The sequence below is a fragment of the Vidua macroura genome, chromosome 2 (genome assembly GCF_024509145.1).
Source record: "Vidua macroura isolate BioBank_ID:100142 chromosome 2, ASM2450914v1, whole genome shotgun sequence".
Classification (NCBI taxonomy): Eukaryota; Metazoa; Chordata; class Aves; order Passeriformes; family Viduidae; genus Vidua; species Vidua macroura.
This window is the reverse complement of record NC_071572.1, coordinates 16,521,093-16,543,729: the sequence shown is the minus strand read 5'-3', so window position 1 is coordinate 16,543,729 and position 22,637 is coordinate 16,521,093. Positions and strand designations below refer to the sequence as shown.

General features: G+C 38.2%; 1 protein-coding gene across 1 annotated transcript in view; it reads left to right on the top strand.

Moving 5' to 3' along the window:
* Positions 1-22,637, top strand: part of REPS2 (RALBP1 associated Eps domain containing 2) — a 95,877-nt gene that overhangs the window by 47,594 nt on the left and 25,646 nt on the right. Inside the window, exons 9-13 of the mRNA XM_053970170.1 lie at positions 2,407-2,501; positions 5,772-5,841; positions 7,708-7,773; positions 12,057-12,099; positions 15,006-15,142. Of these exons, the coding sequence (XP_053826145.1) occupies positions 2,407-2,501; positions 5,772-5,841; positions 7,708-7,773; positions 12,057-12,099; positions 15,006-15,142 (411 nt within the window). The remainder of the gene's footprint in view (positions 1-2,406; positions 2,502-5,771; positions 5,842-7,707; positions 7,774-12,056; positions 12,100-15,005; positions 15,143-22,637) is intronic.

The window sequence follows — 22,637 nt, the reverse complement described above, 5'->3', positions numbered from 1 at the left end:
GTGTATTTTTTTAGATGGAGACACTGGTTATATCAAAGGTTTCATTTTTTTGTAATTTATTTTATATAATCCACAGGTTCTTCTGTGGGTAGTTTGCATTAATGACAGGAGGATTACAACAATTTGGGTAGCACAAGGGTGAATTAATCCAAAAATATAACATACTTCAGTAACAATGTGCAGTGAAAGACCTGCCCTTTCATTTGTTCTCTTCAGTTATGTCTCTTTAATTATAAATGAATGTTGAAATATATACTGTTACGTCTAAAGCTGTGCATGACTCTTGAGGGCAAGGAGGATTAATCACAGATGATAATTACAGTGCTAAGGGATAATATTTAAGACCTAATAAAATCTCCATTAAATTTGATGACACTGAATATATTAAAAGGCAGGAAAAGAACAAATCAAACTGCAGTTAGGAAAATTAAATGTTGACCCCATATCAGATTTGTGAAATAATTTCTGATGGAGTCATGTTCCCTGTAATCCATTATATTCATATCCAAAGCAATAAGCTCCTGGAAAACATGCACTGCCAAATCTTCATCACTTCTAGTCTCTCTGATTACGTTCCCCTGTCATAATTACAACTACCCTTTTCCCTCCAGGACCACCACTTTGTTCACTACTTTCATACCTGGTCTCGTGATAAATTGGCTTGTAAACTCATCCATGCAGGTTCTTTATGATGTGTCTTCACATTGAACCTTTTTGGGTAAAACTGCAATGCAAATAACTATCTCTAGTAGCAGGGAATCATTATGTCAATGGGAGAAATAGCATGGTAAGCTGCAGTTGTTCCCTGGGAGTCCTCTTTTTCCCTATTTGTTCCTTTCAGCACTTAGTTCTACCATTTTCTTAGATGATTATTGTTTCATACTGTTGCACGAGACTAAGCATTTCAAGCAAATCTACATGGAAGAGGTGAAAGGACTAATTGTTTCTTGTGGGTCCTTTAAATACCCCAGCTACTGAACTAATTCTGGTTAATCTGAGGATCTGAAAATATCTCGTGCTCATTCTGCTTTCTGGTAAGGATTCATAAATCTGTCTTTTGAAGGACTTGCATTAACAAAAAGCAGAACATCTCAACACACTGTGAAACTGTGAATCACAGAAAGCATAGAGCCCTGGTTGTATTACTTCTGAAATAAAAGCATTGACAAGAATGGAAGTTCCTCATACAGTTGCCTAAAATGTCAAAAGCAATTTTCAAGAGAAATCTTGTGTATTAATGTTTTCATCATTTGATTTCTGTGAAATTTAGACATTTTTTTCAAAATTCTTTGGCTTCTTAGGACTTCATAGAAGAGTACAGTTTTTCATTAGGTTGCTGTGTTAGTTTCAGAATGAGGCATAATTTGGTTCAATTGAAGTATTTGCATCTGAGAAGAGTGCTGTTAAAGCTTCAAATAAAATGACTGGGAGCAAAAAAGCATTTAAGAATGCATTAATCTTGCTAGTTTTATGGCTTATACCGTGAACTACCAGCACAACTGGTCCAAATGCTCTCCTGGCACAGCTCCATTGACAATTTGACCCACCACCTTTTTTTGGAAACTTTTTGTTAAAACTAATTTGCAAAATCTCAAAAGCTATTTGCCCTTTGTGTAACCCACTGTACTGTAAATTAAGATTGATTTCCAAGAGCTTAATTTACTGAGATAAATAAATGCTAGCCAAAAACTAGAAATGTGGTTGTTCTGCCTTTAATATATTGATCTTTAAAAAAATATGTTTTCCAGCTCACAAGACAGACTTATCTCAGAGGAGCTAATCCCAGAGTGATACCAGCAGAAGGATCTGAGCTGTGGGATAGAAATTAGCTTGTTGTGAATATTCCTTTGAGAAGTTAGATGTGATTTTTTTTTCCTTCTGTTTTTTCTCCCATGCTTTCAATGTTGTTTAGTTGAATGTGGTATATACTACAGCATCCACTCTGTTGAGTGCTTTGCTTTTTTCTGGCCTTCAATTTTAGAGTACAATGTAGATTCTACTATACTTTTCAATATTCAAAAAGTCAAAATTGCAGATGAAGGTAACATAAGTACCTTTAACATTGCTGAGAGAACAAGATTAAACTATAAGATAGTTGATACTGGACTGGGAGAAGAAAAAATGTCTTCCAAATTTCACCATTATTTCTACAACAGAAATTATACAAGCTATCCGTTTCATGACACTGACTTACTTAAGATGCAAGATACAAAGATTTTCTTCATGGTGTTTGTCATCCATGTCTTATGGATTAGGTCTGACATGTAGAAATGAAGAGCAGAATTATGCTAGAACAGGTTTCTAAGAAGTATGTATTAACCAAGGACTTGGTGTGTCTCTGTGTTTGGCTTTGGGTTGATTTGTTATTGTTTTGGGGTTTTTTTTACTTTTTTCTTTTCCCTGCAGCTTGTTTGAAGCCCATGCGTGACTGTGCACTGTTTGATTCTTATTCTGAGCCATTGCCAAGCAGTCAGCAGACTCGGGACTTCAGTCGGGCAGAGGTGAGAAGCTGTAAGCTGGGTCATTACCTTTTAGAGGGGAGGGGGCTGCACCAGCTTCACAGAGACTGTGCTATGTGAGCAGCTGGACTGTGAGTCTCTGAGAGGACTTTAGGAGTATCTAAGCTTCTTATTAAGCCACCTCAAACCCCCAGCTCAGCCATTTCTTCTGTGTATGGAAAGGGCTGACAGACTTTTCAAGAGGTATTTCCACATAACAGAGTTCACAGTAGTCACTGAGGGACTTGTGAGATGCTGGAATCTTCAGAGAAATAGGCTCTACCTGTTGGTGTCCTGCAGGGCAGCTGATGGAGGGGCAGTGGGGCATATGGGCCTTGTTCAGGTGAAGTATCTGCTCAGTCTGAATTGGTTGAAAATATGAGACTTCAGCACAGACCTAGAATCATAAAATCACGCAGTTTGGAAAAGACTTCCAGGATCATCAATTCCAACTGTTAGCCCAGCACTGCCTTCTTTCAGATAGTTGTAAAGAGCAATAATGTCACACCTGAGCATCCTTTTCTCCAGGATAAACAACCCCAGCTCCCTCAGGCATTCCTTCTGTGCTCTGGACCCTCCACCAGCTCCTTTGCCCTTCTTTGAACATATGCCTATGTCCTTTCTTGTAGTGAGGGGCCCACAGGTGAACACAGGAGGTTTGTTTGGATGGAACAGGAGCTTTGGACTAGATCTCCAGAGATCCCTTCCAAACCCAACCATTGTATGATGCCGTGAAATCTGCTGCAAGCAAAACTGAATTAAGGAGAAGAGTTTAGCATTGAGGTTAAAATCCCAAACTTTTAAAGACCCTATAGAGCTGAACTAATAATCATGGCCACTGAGTTGTGCCTGAATATTGCAACTCTCAGTATACGTGCTGTGGGATTTAAAGGTTTAGTGTTAAGGTAGTAAATCAAGTGGCAGACTGACTGCAGGAACCGGCTCTTCTGACACTCTTCCAAGTTTAAAAATAATGGTATGTCATGGCAGCTCAGCAAGGCTGTTCTCCAGCTATTTTCTCCCAGTGCCTTGCTCTGGGGAGTCCCTGGGCCAGAACACAGCTGCTCCCTCATCAAATCCATCTTGACAGTGATACCACCAAACAGAATCTCCTAAGGTTCTGTGGAGTGCAGTGTTCACTTTGGGCAGTGCAGCCAGCACATCGAGCACCCATTGTATCTTCTGGAACTGTTAAAATTTATGTTGTATCCCTGGGAGATGTTGCTCCTCCTACAGCAGCTTGGCCAAAGCACAGCAGCCATGCTGGGCTTTGGAAGAAGCACTGCAGGTCTGGTACTGCAGGGTGCAGGCATGTTGGCAGCATGGGCAGGTCTTTTACCAGAATCACCTAATCCCTTGCTTATGACCTTATTTTGGGTGGCTTGCAACCTGAAATATAAATGAAGATACAGATATAATATAGAATTAAATTATATTTGAAATGTAAACAAATATATGATTATGTATCTTTCGTACACATAATTTAAAAGCTTCAGTTTACATTGTCCAAGATTAATGGACTTTAAAATCTCCTCAAAAGTGATTTGAGAATAATTTCGACTTAATTTTCTTTTGTTCAACTTATGTTTTTACATTCAGAATTAATTCACTGTATGAATACCATTTGGAAGGTCAGTAAGTCATCTTCCATTCATCTCCCTCAGTGGGAAGTGCAGCAATTCACTGTTGCAATTTCATTTGTATCTTGGCTAGTGGAGGAATTACACTTTAGATACTTGATCACTACATTAAAATTATTACATTATCAATGCAATCTGTTATGCATTACTTCCATGTCTTTTTAAATTTCCACCTCTCATCCATTCAGGCTATTTAATTTCATTTCAGATGCCTGTTTTTACTGTGACTGCTGAATTACAATAGTGCAATAAAATAGAAGCAGTTCCTGAATGCATTCATAAAGAAAATAATGGCAGGAGACATGTCACCTGCATGCTAGACTCTGTTAAACTTGAAAAACACACCAAGGCTGCTGATACTATGCTTGGGAATGGCACGGGTGACTGATTTCTGTTTACCAAGGAAGGTTTGTCTTCTTTTTTCTCAAGTTTTTGTCTCTCACTCTCATTTGGTTCTTTTCTGCAAGTTTTCTCACTGCCAAAATCCTAAAGTTAAAACATGCATAAAATGACTGGCTGGGGTTCCTCTGGGCTCCCTCAGAAATGTCATGCTCACATTTCATTGAAATCTCTGAAAGTCATTCCATCAATTAAAGCATGCATTGAGTTAGGTCTGTGGTCTCATGTTCTTCACTTGAGTGTCAGGGCTAGCTATGGATGTGAAATATTTTGTTCATACATTATAAGAGTCCTCAAGCCATATTATTGTTGTGTTGCTTTCTCAGAAGTACTAGGGTATCCCATTCCTCAGAAACTTTATAAAACAAATCTCACAGACCTTTACTGTGGAGTTTTCCTTTCTGAACTGACTTGAGATTTTTGTGGTCTTTTAAAAATGTCTATGAAATCTAGGTTTCTCAATTCATTTATTTAGGCCAAATTTATTTCAGGACATTTTCAGGTCAAACTTCTTCTGTGCTCCCTGGGTGAAAAACAGCATCACTTAATATTTAGAGAAGTTTAGGGTTTCTGATATTTGCTTGAATATTTCATTGCAGAGTGTATTCTTGTTCTTACAGATAACAGAGGTAGAATTTGTTCCAGCAGAAGCTCCAAGAATAATAAATGCCTATAAGTTGCTGCTGAAATAACAGAAAATCAAGGAATAAGACTGGAGAGAAATTCCCTGTTTTCCTATCAAAGGCCTGAATGGGCCTCCAACAGACTTGCTAATGAAATTTGTTTTTCCCATCTCTATGACTGCATGTTGAAAGAAAAGAGTAGTTCAGCCAGGAGCCTTTAAAGCATAACCATCAGGCTCTGCAGTACAGCTGGAGTTTTGGTTAGAGGGACTTTTCTCATGGAGACCGGAGAAGCTTTCATCTATCCTTACACAGGTGTTACATATGGCTCTGGTGGGAGAAGTCTCTCCTTACACACAGTCCTTACCTCCTTCAATTGCTCACTGTTGAAGTGCTCCTTTAACTGATGTCTGGTGTGGAACTGCTGTACCTTGAAAAGTAGAGTTATATTGTCTTTCTATAGGTCCTCTATACTTCTTTATCTAACAGAGAAATTGTGGTGCAAGAGCAAATGTCACCGTTATTTATGCTGATCTGTATTCTTAAATATTTGACTGTGGAAAGGTACGAGCTGTAACAATCAGTGTAATTAACAAATCTTCTATCTTTAGAAGTCATCAGCTGAAGAGGTACCTGATAACTCTGCCCTATTACAAGATGGAAAGAAAGATGACAAACAAGGTATTCAAATAAATAACTTTTTTCCATTAGGGATTGAATTATGTGTATTTTTAGTAAACCCCTATGTTTGCTGGGTGTGTTTAATTTCTAAGCTGACTGTGTGTTGCTAAAAATTTAAAGAGACAGCTCACCACAGCTGAGTTGAAGACAAATAAATGGAGGGGTTTGCTTCGAAATTAGTTAAATTATATGTGAATGATATGAAATGTACCTCCTAAAATATGTCTAGCCCTAAGACAATTAATGTTGTGCTTTTTACTTAAACAAAATTTTAATTGTTATCAGGAATTTTTTAAGAGTAAAGATTGCACTGTGCCAAGTTTTCAATTTCCATTTTTGCAAGAAACATCAACACTTCAAAATCAGTTTTTACTCCTAATTGAAAAAAATAATCACTGTATTTTCTTGCAGAACGAAAGTTTTAGTCAAATTGGACTGAAAAAATTAATTGATTCATTCATTTCATTTGACATCCATCAGCAGCAAGTCATGTGAAATTGAAGTGATCGTTCTCTTTTTTGCTGCAGTAGCTTTTATGGCTTCCAGAATTGGCACTGGATCATCACACAGCCATTCATTCCCTTTTATATTCCCTTTTCCTAATTCTTACTTGCTGTCCCTCTGTTGCAGAAACAAAACAGTTGTGGGTATTTTGTTGCCTGATTCTCAGAGCTGCAGATTATGTATGAATTAAAATAAAAAATATCTCGACCTCCCAGATGTCCACACGTTAAGGTTGCTTCAGAGCTGTGAGACCAGGTAGTCCACATTCCTGATTCACCTTCCACACTCAGGTGTGACAGAGTTTGACAGATTCCCAGAGTCCCTCGTTCAGAGAAAGTTTGTAAAGGATTGACATATGTTTGTAAAACATTTTAACACGTCGGCATATTCCAAGAAATCAATGTTTTGTTGACAAGGTTTGTTTTGTTGTAAAATGTATAATGAACCAGAGAAGTACTTGAACCTTGAAGGTTATTGCTTTGAAATGTCTAGGGAAGATTTACTTTTTACTAAGGGAATATTTTTTCCCTCTTCAGATGATGAAGTTGTGCTTTTATTTTTGTAGCTGACATGTTAAGTCACATGGGAACCTGTTTTGAGACATGCAGTCCTCCTTCAGGGCTGAAGATATGCTGTATTTATGACACAGATTGCTACTTTTTTAGCCAAAGAACAAATACTTTTGTTCTACCTTTTATTACTATTCTGACAAACATGAGAACAGATCACTCTCCTAACTGAGGGGATCTCCCCAGAAGTCAAGAACCTGCAGTTCAGGACAGTAGAAGCAAATTTTCCTACATTTTCAAAAGTATCCAAGTAAATAAACTTCACTTTGGTTATAGTGTAGTTAACTTTGGAAGATAATGTAAATTGGACTGGGTTACATGACCCAAAACTTTTCCCACATGTTTTGGTTGATAAAGGCAGATCATAGAGCTGGTAAGGTTGGAAGAGACATCTGATTCAACCTCCTTGCTAAAGCAGGCTAATCCTAGAGCAGGAGAGATTTAATTCCAAGTGGTCATTTAACACTGAGTGTTAAAGTTCATCAAAACACACTACGGTGCATTAAAAACTCCATTAGAAAGGATGTGAAGGGGAATGTGGAAGGGGAATAAGCACTCAACCCCACAAATTCTCAAAATTTGAGATTATTTGGGAACTTGAGCATAGCTCTTTCTTTCTGGTCTTGACTTTGTGCTCTTGGAAATTGAGTACTTCAGTTTTCTGAGGGTATTTGGCCACTTTTCAAGTATGCTTGGCGTTATAAGATGTCTAATACCAGTTTAGGTGTTCCTTTCTCAGACCTGGGTTTTACCCACACATACTTAAAGTGATTATCTTTTTTCTTTTCTTAAGCTCTTAAAGTAAACACTACTCTCAAAACTATACCAAAGGAATTTCAGCACTTGACTGTGAAAGCAGGTAAGGAAAAAATTGCCATGTGTTACTTGCATGAGAATTTTGATCGAGTATTTTAAATCACAGTAAGCCTTAATTAGTGTAACTTGATTAATTTTTGAAAGAACATTTTGCACTTGTACTACTTCCCTACTGATACTAGCTTTTACCTCATAATGACTACTATTTGTAAGATAAATATTAATTACCTTTTCAGGTTGTCAAAAGGTTTTCTTGCCTTTTTTCCCTCATTGTTAGTGCATGGGTTCTTCCTGTGTGGAAGATATTTTAAGCTGTTTTAAAGATTCTGAAGTTCTTCTGTGCTACAAACAAGATGCAAGAGCATGAATATTGTACCTCTTGGTAAAAACTCATCTAAAGTATAGAATAACTATGTAATGTTTTGGTAACTATTCTGAAATTGCCTATTTCTTTGTGAAAGCTCAGCTTTCCTATTTTGTGTCAAGGAGTTACAGGACAGAGAGCCTTTGGAAACGCAGACTTTGAGGCACCCAAGACACTGATACAAGCTTTTGATTCAGGGCTTGTTTCTTTGTTGAAACCACTCCTGATTTTTCTGTCTTCAGCTCCAACATACACTCCTTGTTCCTATCATTCTGGAAAACATTATTTTTGGAACAGCATATGTCAAAATTACTTATTTGCTCCAGAAACTTCCCCTGCATTCAGTTCAGTTCATCAGACCTCCTTTGCCTTCCTCTTTGTTAATCTCTTTCTACAGTGGTAAGAATGTTTGTAAGCCCTCCCTGGTCCCAGTCAAGCTAAAATCTTCCTTTCTCTTTCTTTTGCATGAATGTTTTTACTCAGGAAGATATCCTTGATTAAGAAAATGGACCCCACACGTCTGTCACAGCAGTTTTGTCTTATAGCTCGATTTATTCATGGCTGCTCAACAGCTGCATGCTTCATTTCCCAAAACTTTTTTTCCTGGCCTCTTCCCAAACACTTGGCAGCTGCCAGATTTGCTATCTTCAGCTTCTATTCTCAAAAGATTGCTGCTTCTCCTCCACACACACTCTTGCACATCCCTTTCAGGGAAAGGGGAGGGTGGTTGCATGACTTTCTGTTCCCCCTGGTTTTGCCCAGGAGCACAAGGGAGTTTTAATTTCAGTTCAGCAATCTGTCTTTAGTACATTTAGGAAAAACACTTACTGCCATCTCCACATCTCCTTCCCCTGTATCTTTCATCTCCTGGTCAGGGAGGTCGTCCCCATGCTGCTGCACTCCTCCAACAGTGTTGCTGTGTTTGTATACCAAGGGGGACAGTGGCAGAATTTCACTCCATCGTCGTGGCTCCTGTCCCTGCAGGGTTCCACTCTTGCTGTGCTGCTCATTAAGGATTTGAGCCAGCACATTCTCAGGTTGCATGCTACAACTGGTGTGAAAAGTAAAAATGTTTATCTATCCAGCTGAATAGATGCAGCACAGTAATTGAGTGGTTGTTTCAGAATCAGTTACCATTTTGAAAGGTCATTTGTAATCATTAACCTCCAGCCTGAAAACTCAGTTGGGGTGAAGTGGGAGAAATTCTGCATGCTTCTTTGGTTATTCATTTAGGGTGTTTATGTAAACTCAGGAAAGATGATAGTCTGTGAAAGTTTTATTTGCCATCAGAAGGTCTGGAAATATGAAATCAGTAAGAATTTTTTAAACTCAGCATTCTGAATATCTGGCCAGTTTATTTAGACTCCTAAGTGCAGGAGCATTGTTGACCTTAGCCTTTTAAAGGATTGAGGGCCAAATTTTCAATTGTTTAAATTGTACATTTCTCCCTAAATGACCAATAAGAGATAAGTTGTTGATGTTGACTAGTGGGGAATGCTTTGTTTTTTTTTCTTTAGCCTTTTACCTTTTTCAGCACAATTTTTCCACCTGATCTTAAGCCTGTAAAGCAAGGAAACAGCTGTTGAGTGTAAGATGTTAGAGCACAGTTAAAAGTTACCAAATCAGCATCCTTCAAAATGTTAAAATGAAGTTGTCTTGCAAGAGGGCTGTTGGAGCAGCTCAACACCCAAGCCAGGAACTTTAATTACAGCCTCTTTAATTACTGCATACCAAGCTACTCAGTCCGTCAGGCTCTACTACTCCAGGAATTGTACAAACTTTTGAATAATCAACGTAAATTATTTACTCAACAGGTTTAACGTACCCATTTCATGAAAGTTAGGCTTGTGTAACCATAGCAGTAAAAATATGGAAAATTTGTGAACTGGATAAATAGTTCTGTATCATCTTGAATGATTTTGTCATGTCAGGTTTATACCTGCTCTTCAGGCATGAAGTGTGCACACACTGAATGTACCAAAATAGCTGCACATTTCTTGGAAATCCTGCCACAATTATTTGTATGTCCTAATAATAAACTACCTGCTTCATAGTATTTTTTGTATTATACTACTGATTTTGAAAGGAAAGCTAAGTCTGGGTATTCTGTAATTTTAGCCTTGAATTTCCTAGTTTTTCAAAAGCTTAAAAAGAAAATCCTTGGTAGTAGCATTCTATTGCTATCATTTTTTATTAGTAGTCGTTTTGGAATTCTCTCTTGCTTATGTGCTTTCCTGTTTACCTCAACAGGATGTCCTTGGAGAGTTTGAATGTCAGTTTTATCTACAGGTTTTTTATATGAAAGGCTTTCTAAAAGAAGTATGAATAGAATTACAGTCTCCATAAGAGAAGGAAAATTTGAAGATTCTTAAACTAAAATGGTTTCGCTTGGAAAGGATTTATACTTCTTATTTCTAAGTGGCATATTTAATAATTGTGCATGTAATTTAATAATCAGCAATTTCAGCATTGGAAAATTGGGTCATATGGCTGTAGGGAAGCAGTGTCTGAAGTTGTATCCTCTGGGAGTTTGACACGGAGAGAGGGAGGAGGATTATCACCACTGCATATTTTAATATTAATTCCCTCTCCCTTCTTTAGCTGCTAGAAAGAGTTTGTTGCAGAGAAATCTGGAATGACTGTGAACCAGTTTGGTGATGACAATCTCCTAGAACTTGGTTTATAAGTGGTCACTAGCAGCTGCAGTGGGGTTTATTCTATCCAAAACACCATCTAGCTCTGCATGATCCTAAAAGCAGTTTCTTTTACGAAGAGCTGTTGTGTGGCTGTACATGTGCCATATGCTGCTACTTGTCTTCTGTGAGCCTAAAGCCGCCTATGGATGGTCTGTGCAGTAGTACAGTGCAAGCCATTAAAAGCTCAGTATTTGCCAGCTGCTGCCTCAGGCAGCTCCCGCTCTGTGGTTTGGAGGATCCATTGTATTCTCAGGTAGTGCTCTGTAGTAGCTGATGATAAATGCTCTGTAGTAGCTGGTGATAAATGTCTGACTTGAAAGTAGGCATATATCTGAAGAGAGCTAGAAATTCTGACAATTATTTTTTTCCCCAACCTACTTCGTTTCTCTTGAGTGTTGTACCTTGATTAGTAGACTGAGAAAAATGCAAGGATTCACTTTGTATGTGCCCTGGGATCACTGATGCTGCTGTAATACCTTGAGGATATCTCAGTGGGATGAATTTGAAAGCAATCATGCAGATATGTTTTCTCAAAATTATCTGATTCTAGTAAGGAGAGTAACAGAAAACACAATGTAAAGCAAGGAACAACCTCAAGGAATTACCTAGAGATGATAATTCAGCACTGTTGTTCTCCTATTACATAAAACCTGCATGTAGCAGGATATTTGGAATTCATCCAAATAACAGAAACACATTTTTACATTAATGGAAAAGTGTTTGATCAACATTTAGACTTAAAAGCTTTCTTCATTCAAATACCTTTCGTTCCCGAGGTCAAAACAGTCTCAACATGACATGTTAGTATTTTGTTATGGGTGATGTACATTTATACTAATTAGTTAAAGTATTTCAGAAGCACATAAACCTTTGTGCTTTTGGAAGCAGACAAGTAATAGATACCTGGACTAAGAACAAGATGTTTTCTATAAAAAGTTTGTTATTCATTACATGGCTGTATCACAGCTACATCCATGACTACAGGTCAGAGCTACCAGACCTATTGTTCTTCCTGTGTTCTGGTAACCAAATTAAAAAGGTGAAGCTCTCACTACCTGTTGGCTTTTGAATTCTTAGGACATTCACACACTACAAAAACAAAGGGGAAGGAGAAGTGAAAATCAATCCCCATTGCTCATGTGAGATGAGTGTACTCTCACATCCACATTTGCAACACTCACATGTTTAATGGACACTGATTTTGAAGCTAAAGACATTTATTTAAAATATGATGTTTTAGTGGTTCTTTTTTCTTTTCTATTCCAGTTGCTCAAGAACCTAATGCACTCAGAGCCAGACCACGATCCAGGTACTGCTTTCACTTCTGTTTCAGGAAAAGGCAATGTTCCTCTGGTGTTAGATACAAGGCATCTGAACTGGTGTTGGATTTTTTTTTTAATTGGTGTTGTGCTGGAAGTACAGCTCAGATCAGACAGATTTACCAGAAGGAATCTGTAAGCTATAGACCCTACACAAATACTGCGCTAGGGCCCCATGATCTCTGGTCATAAGATGCTGGAAGTTTTGCCTATCTGCCCAGCCCTGCTGCCTTGTCAGGGTGGTGACTGCCTCCAGCCCAGCCCCAGGAGTGTTGTGGCAGGACAGCTGGGACCACCCCATTGCAGGGAACATCCTCAGCAGTTCTGTGCTCTTGCAACCTGCACGGTGATTTCAAATGGAGGGAGGCACTGCACATTCCCACAGAAACAGCAGTAGTAGCTCAGCTCTTGGCTGTGGGTGAGTGAATTCTTTTATTAGCATCCATGTGCTCGGCTGTGGTTGATTGCTGTGTGATGGAAGGACTTCAGGACTGTTGTGTGCTGAAAGTGACACCTGCTGAATTTGGATATTTGAAAGAAAAGGGAAACCTGTGCCAGAAAACATTTTATATAAATGGATTACATCTTGGGTTGGTTGTCACCTACTGGTGTAAAGCCATATTGTTAATTCACCTTAAACTTTTTATTTTTGGTGCTAGTTAGAGGGCTCTGCTTGGGATTTTTTGCTTGGGTAATGAGAGTATAATCAGAAGCTGTCTGCTTACAGTCTTGTCAAAGCCTGCTAGTAAGAGAGGATCAGCTATAAGCATGGTGATTGAGGGTTGAAATCCTCTGTTCTTAGGACCTATATTCGGGAAGGCTGAAGTGCCTTGTGTGCTGTTTTTCTGCTGCTAGCCAAAGCTTTTTCGTTTCTGCAGAGTTTTAAATTTTCTTGCTGTGTTACTAAATTGCAAATATGCAAAAAATGTGCACAAATACATAGAACACTAAATGCTTAAATAAGCTCAGAAAAAGTCACTTGAATGTGACTACTCTGTCACATGTGGCTCTCTCACATCTGACTGGATGTCACTGCTTCAATGCAGAAGTTGAGACTAAAGATGCTTGAGCACATCCTTGAACTCTGATCTGCTGTGCTTGTTGGAAATGGGATAAAATACCATAGAGTGATTTATTTTTCTCTTTGAAGAATGATTGGGATATTAGGAAAAAATGTGTATTAATGGACTTCAAATCCAGATTGGAATATATTCAGTAACTGAGAAAATAAATAAAAACAGTGAAAGAAATTGTAGTGTGAAAAGTAATTCTGGTAAACTTGGTAGTGATAATGAACAAGTAGAATTGTTGGTGGCTCCTCTGGTGGGTCCTAAAAATTCAGAGGGTGAGGAAGACTCTGACAGTCCTCTTAGAGAAAAAAGTAAATCAGGAAGTCTTGTCTCTAGCAGAACCAGAACAAGAGGATGAAGTAAATCAGTGATTCAGGCTCCTTTAAGAAAAATTGTGGGACTGTTGGGAAAGCTGTCTGTGTGCATGTACTGTTTACTAAATGTGAGTTATTGACTTGGAAACAGGATGTAGCATCTCGTTGTAACAATCCAAATGATACGCATTTTTATTATTAAATCTGTGATGATGACACGTAACCCCAGCTGGGGAGATACATAAGTTTGGTTAGAAATTTGTTTATTTGTGAAGAAAAAAAAGAGTAGTTCTAGAAAAAGCAAAAGAAGGACTGAATAGGAGAAAAGTTTTAGATCAGAAAACTGGGGGAGCAGGAATATCAAATCCTGATAAACCTCTCCCTAAAGAAGATCTTGAATTGAAGATGTTGGATTCAAAGGAGTAAAAGTGTTGATTTTATATGGAATTCATAATGGAGTGGCAAAAAAGATGTCTTGCAAAGTTGTATGAGGTAAAGCAGGGAGACAGAGACTCTCCATGAGCTGTTCATGAATAGTTGTGTGAAGTGGCTCATAAAAGGACAAACTTGGACCTGGAGAGTGAGGGTAACAGGATGTTGCTCAATATTCTCTTAACTGGACAGCTGGCACTGGATATTAGGAACCTGTTCGGCAAAAAAAAAAAAAAAAAATAGTCCATTTGTCATTAGTGGGAGTTACTTCTGTTTTACCCGAATGTGCTTTTGGTCTTGCCCTGACATGCAGTATGTATTACAGTAAGTCTCACATTGCCAGTGCTCATTTTGAACAGAGTCTTGGTCTTGCTTCGTTTTAGTTTTTCTAACTGCATACATAACTGCAACAGCTGAAAAAAATTGGACAGTATTCAGCAAAATCAAAATTGTTAGCAAATTCACCATACCACATTGGGATTAATATGCTATGGGAGGACCTGGAAAGAGATACTGAGCCATGTATTTGACCAGTTGTAGTCACTTTGGAGCCATTCAGTTTTTCTGGATTTTGTGGAATTTGGTGAGTGTTTCCTGTGGAAAATTTATTGTAATAGTTAAAAATTTATTCTACTAGTGAGAATATCACAAATTACAAAATGCATACTTGCAAGAGGTAGGTTGAATAAACCTGTATAAACACTACCCTTGCAGTTGGGAAAGGCAACAGAAACTCCAAGGGGTGTATGTGGGGAATTTTACTTTGGTTTATTCAAAATAGTTGCTACAATTATCCTGCTGGCAAAGTTACATAAGAAGGCCTCAAGCTGTGTTACAAAAAGCCTTAAAAAATACTAGCCCTGTAAGCATGACTCATTCCTTTCTCCACATGCTTAGGTCCCTCTGTTGCCAAATAAATCTGTGTTATAAGAGGGAGCTCTTAGTCATTAGGGCAAGGAATTTCCACCATGAACCTGACTTCTGGTCAGTGTATTTTTAAGTACTATTCACTGTTAGTTGTATAAAATTAATTTTTGAAATAAAATATTTTCTGCTTTTCCCCAACATGTTTTTCCTTAGGTCTTATTCTAGCACATCAATAGAAGATGCTATGAAAAAGGGAGAAGAGCCCCCTACTCCACCTCCAAGGCCACAAAAATCACATTCCAGAGCTTCCTCTTTGGATCTGAACAAAATATTTCAGCAAAACACACAAGGTAAAGTTTGCTTTCTTTGCTCCTTCTGAGACCATTCAGGTTAGCTCCATGCTTGGCAACTTGATCTGTTTGCAGAAATGCTTAGCAATATGTGCATATGCTGGCCTTTGCTGCAGACAGTAATGCACTGCAGAACAGGAGTTCTGCTCGTGCACTTGCTTGTGTTACATTGTCACTGAGGGGAAAAATCACTGTTTCTATAATTAAGGTGATTATAATGTTTTCTGGCACAGTGATGGGAAGCTTAACATATGGTAGTCTGTCATCACTGACTGTATAACTAGTCTGGCTGTTGAGACAACTCTTATCAGTAACTACAGTATAACTGATTTTTATTACTATTTATTTTTTGTAGTTCAGAAGCAGGAAGAAAACCCTTAATGTTTAAACTGGGAGAAAGAAAGCAAACATTTTTGATGTTAAAGTCTAACATATGCCTGAGAACAATCAGAAGCTGCTCTGAATAAAAAAAAAAAGGTGATTTCTTTTGACATGGGTACATGTTGAGGGGAGAGAAAGAAAATGTAGACCAGTAGCTGGGGTGAACTGAAAGAAAACGGCTTTTCAGCACGCTACCCTTCGAGTGTGCCTCTTGCCTTGAAGTGGGAAGAGGAGCTGTTTGTTCAGGGCAGCAGTCAGCCAGCGTGGCTGAGCTTCAGCAGTGTCCTTGAAGCAGACCAGGGGTTTGTGTGCTGCACACCAATCACCTGACTCAAGGACCAGCTTAAACACAGTCATGCTTATGCTTCAGAAGAAAGCCAAGGTTTGCCTGTGTCAAGGAATGTTTAACTGGGCTCTCTAATGTGGTTCTTGGAGTAGAAAAGAGTTTTACCTCCTGCTATATGGGACTTTTTTGTGCAAACACTAGAGAGAATTCAAGAGTCCTGCTATGTGTGCTGGTCTCTGAAACTCAATAGGAATAAACTTTTTTTTTTTTTTTTTTGCCTTACACAGCAGAGTAATTCCTTAACTTTGTTCCTGTTGAGGGATCTGGTGCCTCTAATTTTGATTTTGTTATACATCAAAATAAAACCCAAACAGAGCCAAGTGCACATTTTCTACTGCAGCAAATCTTCTTGGAATCCAGATAACAAGTATAACTGGAAGAAAACTGGAAAGAAATAAACTTGGGTTTAAATTTCGCTTGGAACACAAATGAAAGAAGAATGTAAATTCTTGAAGAAGTCATTCTGTGAATGAAAATGTACATCTTGCTTTTGCAGTAGTTAATTTTGAAAGCCACAAAGTGGTTTCTTTTGGAGAAGTTAACAAACTGTGTGCAGTTTTGAGTACCACATTATAAAAAAGACATGAAGCCATTAGAGAGTGTTCAGGAGGGCTACAAAGATGATGAAGGGTCCGGAGGTGAAGCTGTATGAGGAGCAGCTGAGGTGGCTTGATCTGTCCAGCCTGGAGAAGAGGAGACTGAGGGGAGGCATCTTTGCTGTCTGCAACTTTCTTGTGAGGGGAAGCGGAGGGGCAGGCACTGATCTCTTCTCTGTGGTGACAGTGACAGGACTCAAGGGAATGGCCTGAAGTTGTGTCAGGAGAGGTTTAGGTTGGATATCAGGAAAAGGGAAAAGGTTCTTCACCCAGAGGGTGGCTGGGCACTGGAACAGTCTCCCCAGGGAACTGGTCATAGCACCAGCCCTGAGTTCAAGAAGGACGTGGACAATGCCCTCAGGCACATGGTGTGACTGTTGGGGTGTCCTGTGCAGGGCCAGGAGTTGGATTTGATTATCCTGGTGGGTCCTTCCCAACTCAGGGTATTCTATGCTTCTGTGTATATCTAGCATGACTAGAATAATCCTATTTCAGTGCATTAGTTTTTGTCCTACTAATTCTAGTTCAGAAATAATTGTAGTTTGGGGAGATCGGTGGCTAATCTGATTCCAGACCCACAAATGAATGCTCAGCAGTACTGAGTTTTTTTTTCAATTCCACATGGGTCATGTTGATCTTATAGGTATAATTTCTTCAATTGTAAAACCATCTGTGCTTTGAGGTATTTGTTTTGTTTATTTCAATTTTAAAAGGCAGAAAAAGAGAAATACTTCAAGTAAATTCAGTTAAGACTGTGGCGAATCCCTGTTATGGGCACTGGATTTTTTTTTGTTTGTTTTTTGTTCTTCATTTACTGCTGCTATATCATGTTTGTCATCATCTTATTATGCGTTTCTCCTAGCCAGTATACACACAGAATATTTATCTGTGATGGCTGGGATGTCCAGCAATGGATTAGCCATAGAAATGTGCTTTACAACTGTTGCACTGGGAGGTAACTGGACTGGAAGAAGGCACCTTCATAGCTGCACTTCTCTGGGTTGCTGCAACAAGTGTTACCCAGGACAGACATAAAAAAGCATGAGAACTTATTGAAAAGCACCCTTTCTGAAATATCCAAATGAATTTCTGTTAAGAGACAGAAATCTCTTCTGTTTTTATTCATGTAGTCTTTATGTTAGAGAATGCTGCTGCATTCTCAATGTATTTCTTTTTGTTGAATGTGTAATCTCTGGCATTTGGCCTGTGTTCATGTTAAGAAAATACTTGGCTAGAGTTTATGCATTCCTGGAAGGACAACAGCAGGTTTTAAGTAGAAACAAAAATGTCATTTTAAATGCATACATGACCTAGTTTACTTCTTCATTTTTCCCCTAGCCCAGTCTCTGGTCAGATACAAGTCAAGAGCTCCCAGAGTAAGACCTGGGTATTGAGGAGGCCAAAACTGGGGCAGCTCAGAGCCCAGAGATCCTACAGCAGAGCCCCAGCCACCTTCTAGCCTCAACAGCAGCAGTAAGCTAAGAGTCTGCCTTGGGGGGACTCCGAGGCTGGGACAAGTCACAGTTTGAGTATTAAAACCTGAAAATGCATCCATTGTCTTCTGTTTTGTTCAGTTCTGTTTGCTACCCATGACAGCCAATAAAGAATTTACTTCTGGGCAGTGACAACAGTCTGAGTCTTATTGGATTCATACAGTTTGCTCTTAAATACATTTTATTTCCCATTTAGTTTCATTTCTGAGTCACATAACTACTTTTAATTAACAGTTCTGTTGAACAAAGGATACTTGTTAGGAAAAGAGAATTTGCTTTGATTAAATGACAAGCTTGTCATAAAAAGCGTAGTTTTGTGTTATCTGAAACCAGATTGAACAAAACAGCCATATAACTATTTACAAATGAAGTTTTGACTGGAGATTTTCAGCACTCATTTGCTTTGGAAACTCACCTCCTGCTGTGGCTGTCCCTGTGGTGAAGAACATGTGGAATGCGGGCACCATTTTTTACATAGGCTTTTAAGGAAACACTCACTGTAACTTGGATTCTCTGTTTCTGGGGTGCTGGTTTCAACCAGCAACAAAGGGCTAGTATTCTGGGGATTTTTCTCCCTTTTAAAATGTGAGGTGTTAAGTTCCACCCTAGATCAGGTGGAAACACAGCAAGCATTTTATTGCAAGTGCAGTATTTTCTGTCACAAATGATGTTTTCCTGACGACAGTCAGATCTGTAAACTGTACTTAGGACTGCTGGGCTTAGTGATGGCTGCCAGACAAGAAAACATCCTGTTTGTTCTAATTTGGTGCTCACAGGAAAGGAACAAGGGAATAGAATTTATTGGTGTGCATCAGCATTCCCATCAGTGATATAAGTGTGTCCCCACATCACTCCTGTATTCCTTCACCTACATGTTTCCCAAGCAGTTTGAAGTGGTACTTGTATCATTAAGACTCTACCAGTACAATTGTCTTTCTGCACCCTCTCATTTTCATTAGTGCTAAAGGAAGACTGTTCAGCATCACATTTTACCCTCTTTTTCATACCTTTGAAGAAGGCTTTTCATTACTTCTTTACTTCATCAGAGTTCCATTACTTCATTCAATTAGCACATCCTTTCCTTCAGCTTACAGACTTGGCGGGTTTTGTGTGGAGATTTGTGAATAATTAAATGTATGTTGACATATCTTAGCTTTTTTATATTTACCTAAGTTGAATTCTTTGTATTTCTAAATGGTTTTAAGTCTACATGTAAAATGAAAGAGTTCATAACTGTGCTGGAAAGAGGATTTTGAGAATTAAAATTATTGTTGCTGTGGGGTCATGGATGTTTTGATACAAACAAACCCAAACAGTAACCATAATACTGTTGTCCCAGTTGTTTTCAGGAATATTTTTTCAGCTAGATTGTCTTTTTAGCTGAGTGAGCCAAATGCAAGTGACTTTCCCTTTTGTACATGTAACTGAATACAAAAAAGCCTGCAAAACTTAACCTAGATAAGCATGATTACTGTATTATCTTCTGTATTCTTTTATCCTTAATTGTATTTGCTAGGAAATGTCTGTGCCCATTGAGGTTAGCTGTCTGAAAGATGTGGTGGCTAAAGACAAGCTATTAATGGGTGGTGCAGTTATGTTTTTGTGTTACCAAAAGTACAGATTTCTTAAAAATTTTATTTGAAAGCCAAAGTGACAAGGGGGAACTTAGAAAAATAATGTTCCTATTTTAAGGCTGAATTTAATTAAGTCATTAATTTTCAGGTTTCCCTCCTCTCGTTGCTCTTACATTAGTCCTGATTTAATAAAATCCAGCTACTTTCTTGGGGTTTTGTTTGTGTTGTAATACTGTACTCTCTTGCATGTTACTGTGTTGTGTTTATTAGCCAGACCATTGAACATTAAATTAAGAAGATGAAAATTCTGAAGGACTTTTATTTTAGAGACGAGATAATGGCAAATACCCTCACCAAATATGGCATTTCACAAATTATTGTTTGCATAGGGTACAAGAGCGCTAATATTGCAAACTTAATTGAGTGAGGAGTGTAGAGTCATGTGAGTGACTGGTTGTAAGAGCTGTGACAAATTTGAATTAAAAATGTCTTGTATGTAGAGCACAGAGAACACAAATTGAGCTGCTATTTGTATTTTTTTCTATGAAGTATATTTTAAAAATAATTGCTGCAAAAATACTTTCTTGAATCAGAAAATATTTTTTTTTCTTTTGGGACTCAGGCCCTGATCTGATACTGGAGCTGTTGTTTTTTTCTAGTCTTACTCCCTTTCAGAATATATTTGATTACTGAACTGAGCTTATTCTGAATAAAATATTCATGTCTTCCTTCTGATTTGAATGGAAGCGTTTTGTGCCTGTCAGCCTTTTAGAATTTTTTATGAAGGATATATAGGTTTACAACTGTGTAACTTCTTTATCCAACTGGACAAGAACATAATTAAGGTTAAAAAAGAAGGAGAAAATAGTGAGAATATATATGGATGAATAGTTATTACATGACAGGAATCTGATGGGGTAACGTATTTTTGCATTTTTAGATTTTTGTATATATCTCTAAGGGTTGAGTCTGGACAGTACTTTACTGGGGTGAATCTTACCTGCCTTTCAAGTGTAGCTGCTTTTTTAAAAATTTATGTGAATGAATTGAACTTTTAAAAAATTATATTTTCCCATTTATCTAAGCTTAGCTCTTTCAGGGATTGAGGAATGATTTACAGTGTATTTTCATCCTGTTGCAGGTTGTTAAAAATTAAATTTTAATCCAAAAGCTCTTCTACAGAAAATTGTGAAGGTTGAAATGTTCTTGACTAGCCCTACCAGCCCCACTGATCTTTTTCATGATCCCATGGGAGTTACTCTGTTCTGTGAAAAAATGTTCATCCATCATGGAACAGCTTTATAGGTTCAACAAGATAGGATCTGTTGTGTCTCATGTGGAACAGGGATCAAGGTACTTCCCTTGTGAGGAAGACCCTGGAGATGCAGATGTCCCCAAGAAGTCTGTGAGCTGCAGGAGGGACCAGAGGGGTGATGACTGGTAGCCCCCTGCTCTTCCTGGCTCCCATGTGCCCTTTCTGAGTGTGTGCACATTGGAAGTGGTCACAGATGGCCAGTGCTGGAACCTCCAGCTCTGCCCCCAGGTCTCTGGGGGGAAGAAGTTGTGGCAACATGGATCTGTAGGAGGTAGGTGGAGGGACTGTGCCTCCCTGTGGGTGGAGAATGAAGCTAAACATGAAGTGAGACAGACCAAAATCTTGGATAGTTTTGTTTAAGGGCAAAGGAAGGAGGGGGAAACAGTCCCAGATAGAAACACACAGAAAAGGAAAGGGTAGAAAAAACAGTAACTAGAAAATAAAATGGTTTAAGGAAAATGAGGGATAGGGAGGTAAAAATACAGATATGGATATATGACTTAAACCAGAAAACAGATGTTTAAAAAAAATCTGTTTTACAGAATTTCTTAACACATGCTGAAATGAATGGATAGGAGATTAAAACCAGACATAATAAAAAATCCTCTAATGATATTTTGCTTGTTTGATTCGGAAGTGACCCACCAGATACATTAGAACACAATGTTCTAAATGGTCACACCTGTGAATTGATAGTGCAAAAACATTAATTACTTAAGGCCTGGCTATATCTTTTCCTAATTACTTGGAAAGTACATGGGTAATTTTCCACTCATTTAAGGTACAAATAACGTTCTCTATAGTTAGCATTGAAACAGACCTGTAACAAGAGTGTGTGTCTCTAACATCAGGTGTGTGCATCATTTGCTGTGACTGCCAGCTGAGCAGGCTCCCAAAACTAACTGTGAGAAGAGAGGTCATTCTGCCAGTGGCAATGATTTCTACAGCATTTCTACAAACCTGGTAACAAAGTTAATGTCAGGAGTCTAAAACAGGTGGTTTTTTTTTTTTGCAATGCTATTACCTTCCAAGGAGACATTAGCAAGAATTATTGAAACAGATCCCTGGATCAGTGGTATTTCACAACCACCTTACTATAATCCTTTATTAAATTTATATTCCTGGCTACAGCTTTACAGGGTTTTGTTTGTTTGTTTGTTTGGGTTTTTTGGTGTTTTGGTTTTTTTTTTTGTTTTGTTTTTTTGGGGGGGTTTTGGTATTTTTTTTTGTTTTGTTTTGTTTTTTGTTTTTTGTTTTTTTTTTACATAGCAGTGAGAATTAATAAATCAGATCTCTTGAGAAATGGTTATTTCACAATCACTTAGTAATGCTGCTGTCAGGAATGTAAATAAATTTACATTATTTATTTATTAAATGTAAATACATTTGTGCAAAGAATGTTGTCGATGTTAGGGGATAACCAAGTACTAATTTCTCTGAACAAGAATAGAAGTTCAGTAAGGAGGTAAACAGAAACCAGCTTAGACACAGAACTTCTCTGTGCTCTGTCTTTGGCAACAGAAGCAGGAAAAGTATCTCAAAAACCTCTCCAGAACAGTGGAAGGGTGAAAATGCTGGCTTTCCTGAGGAACCAAAGCCTTAGGTACCTGGGAATAGAATAGTAGTAGAAGAATAATTCATTCTGTTAGCTTATCTTTTTGAGCTGACTGCAGTATCATACTCCCTTTGCTTACTGATAAATTTAATTGGTTGGTGTTTTGTTAAACCTGCTCTGGGAGCTCAGGACTTTGAAGCAGCATAAACTGATGGAAATCTACCATGCAACCAGC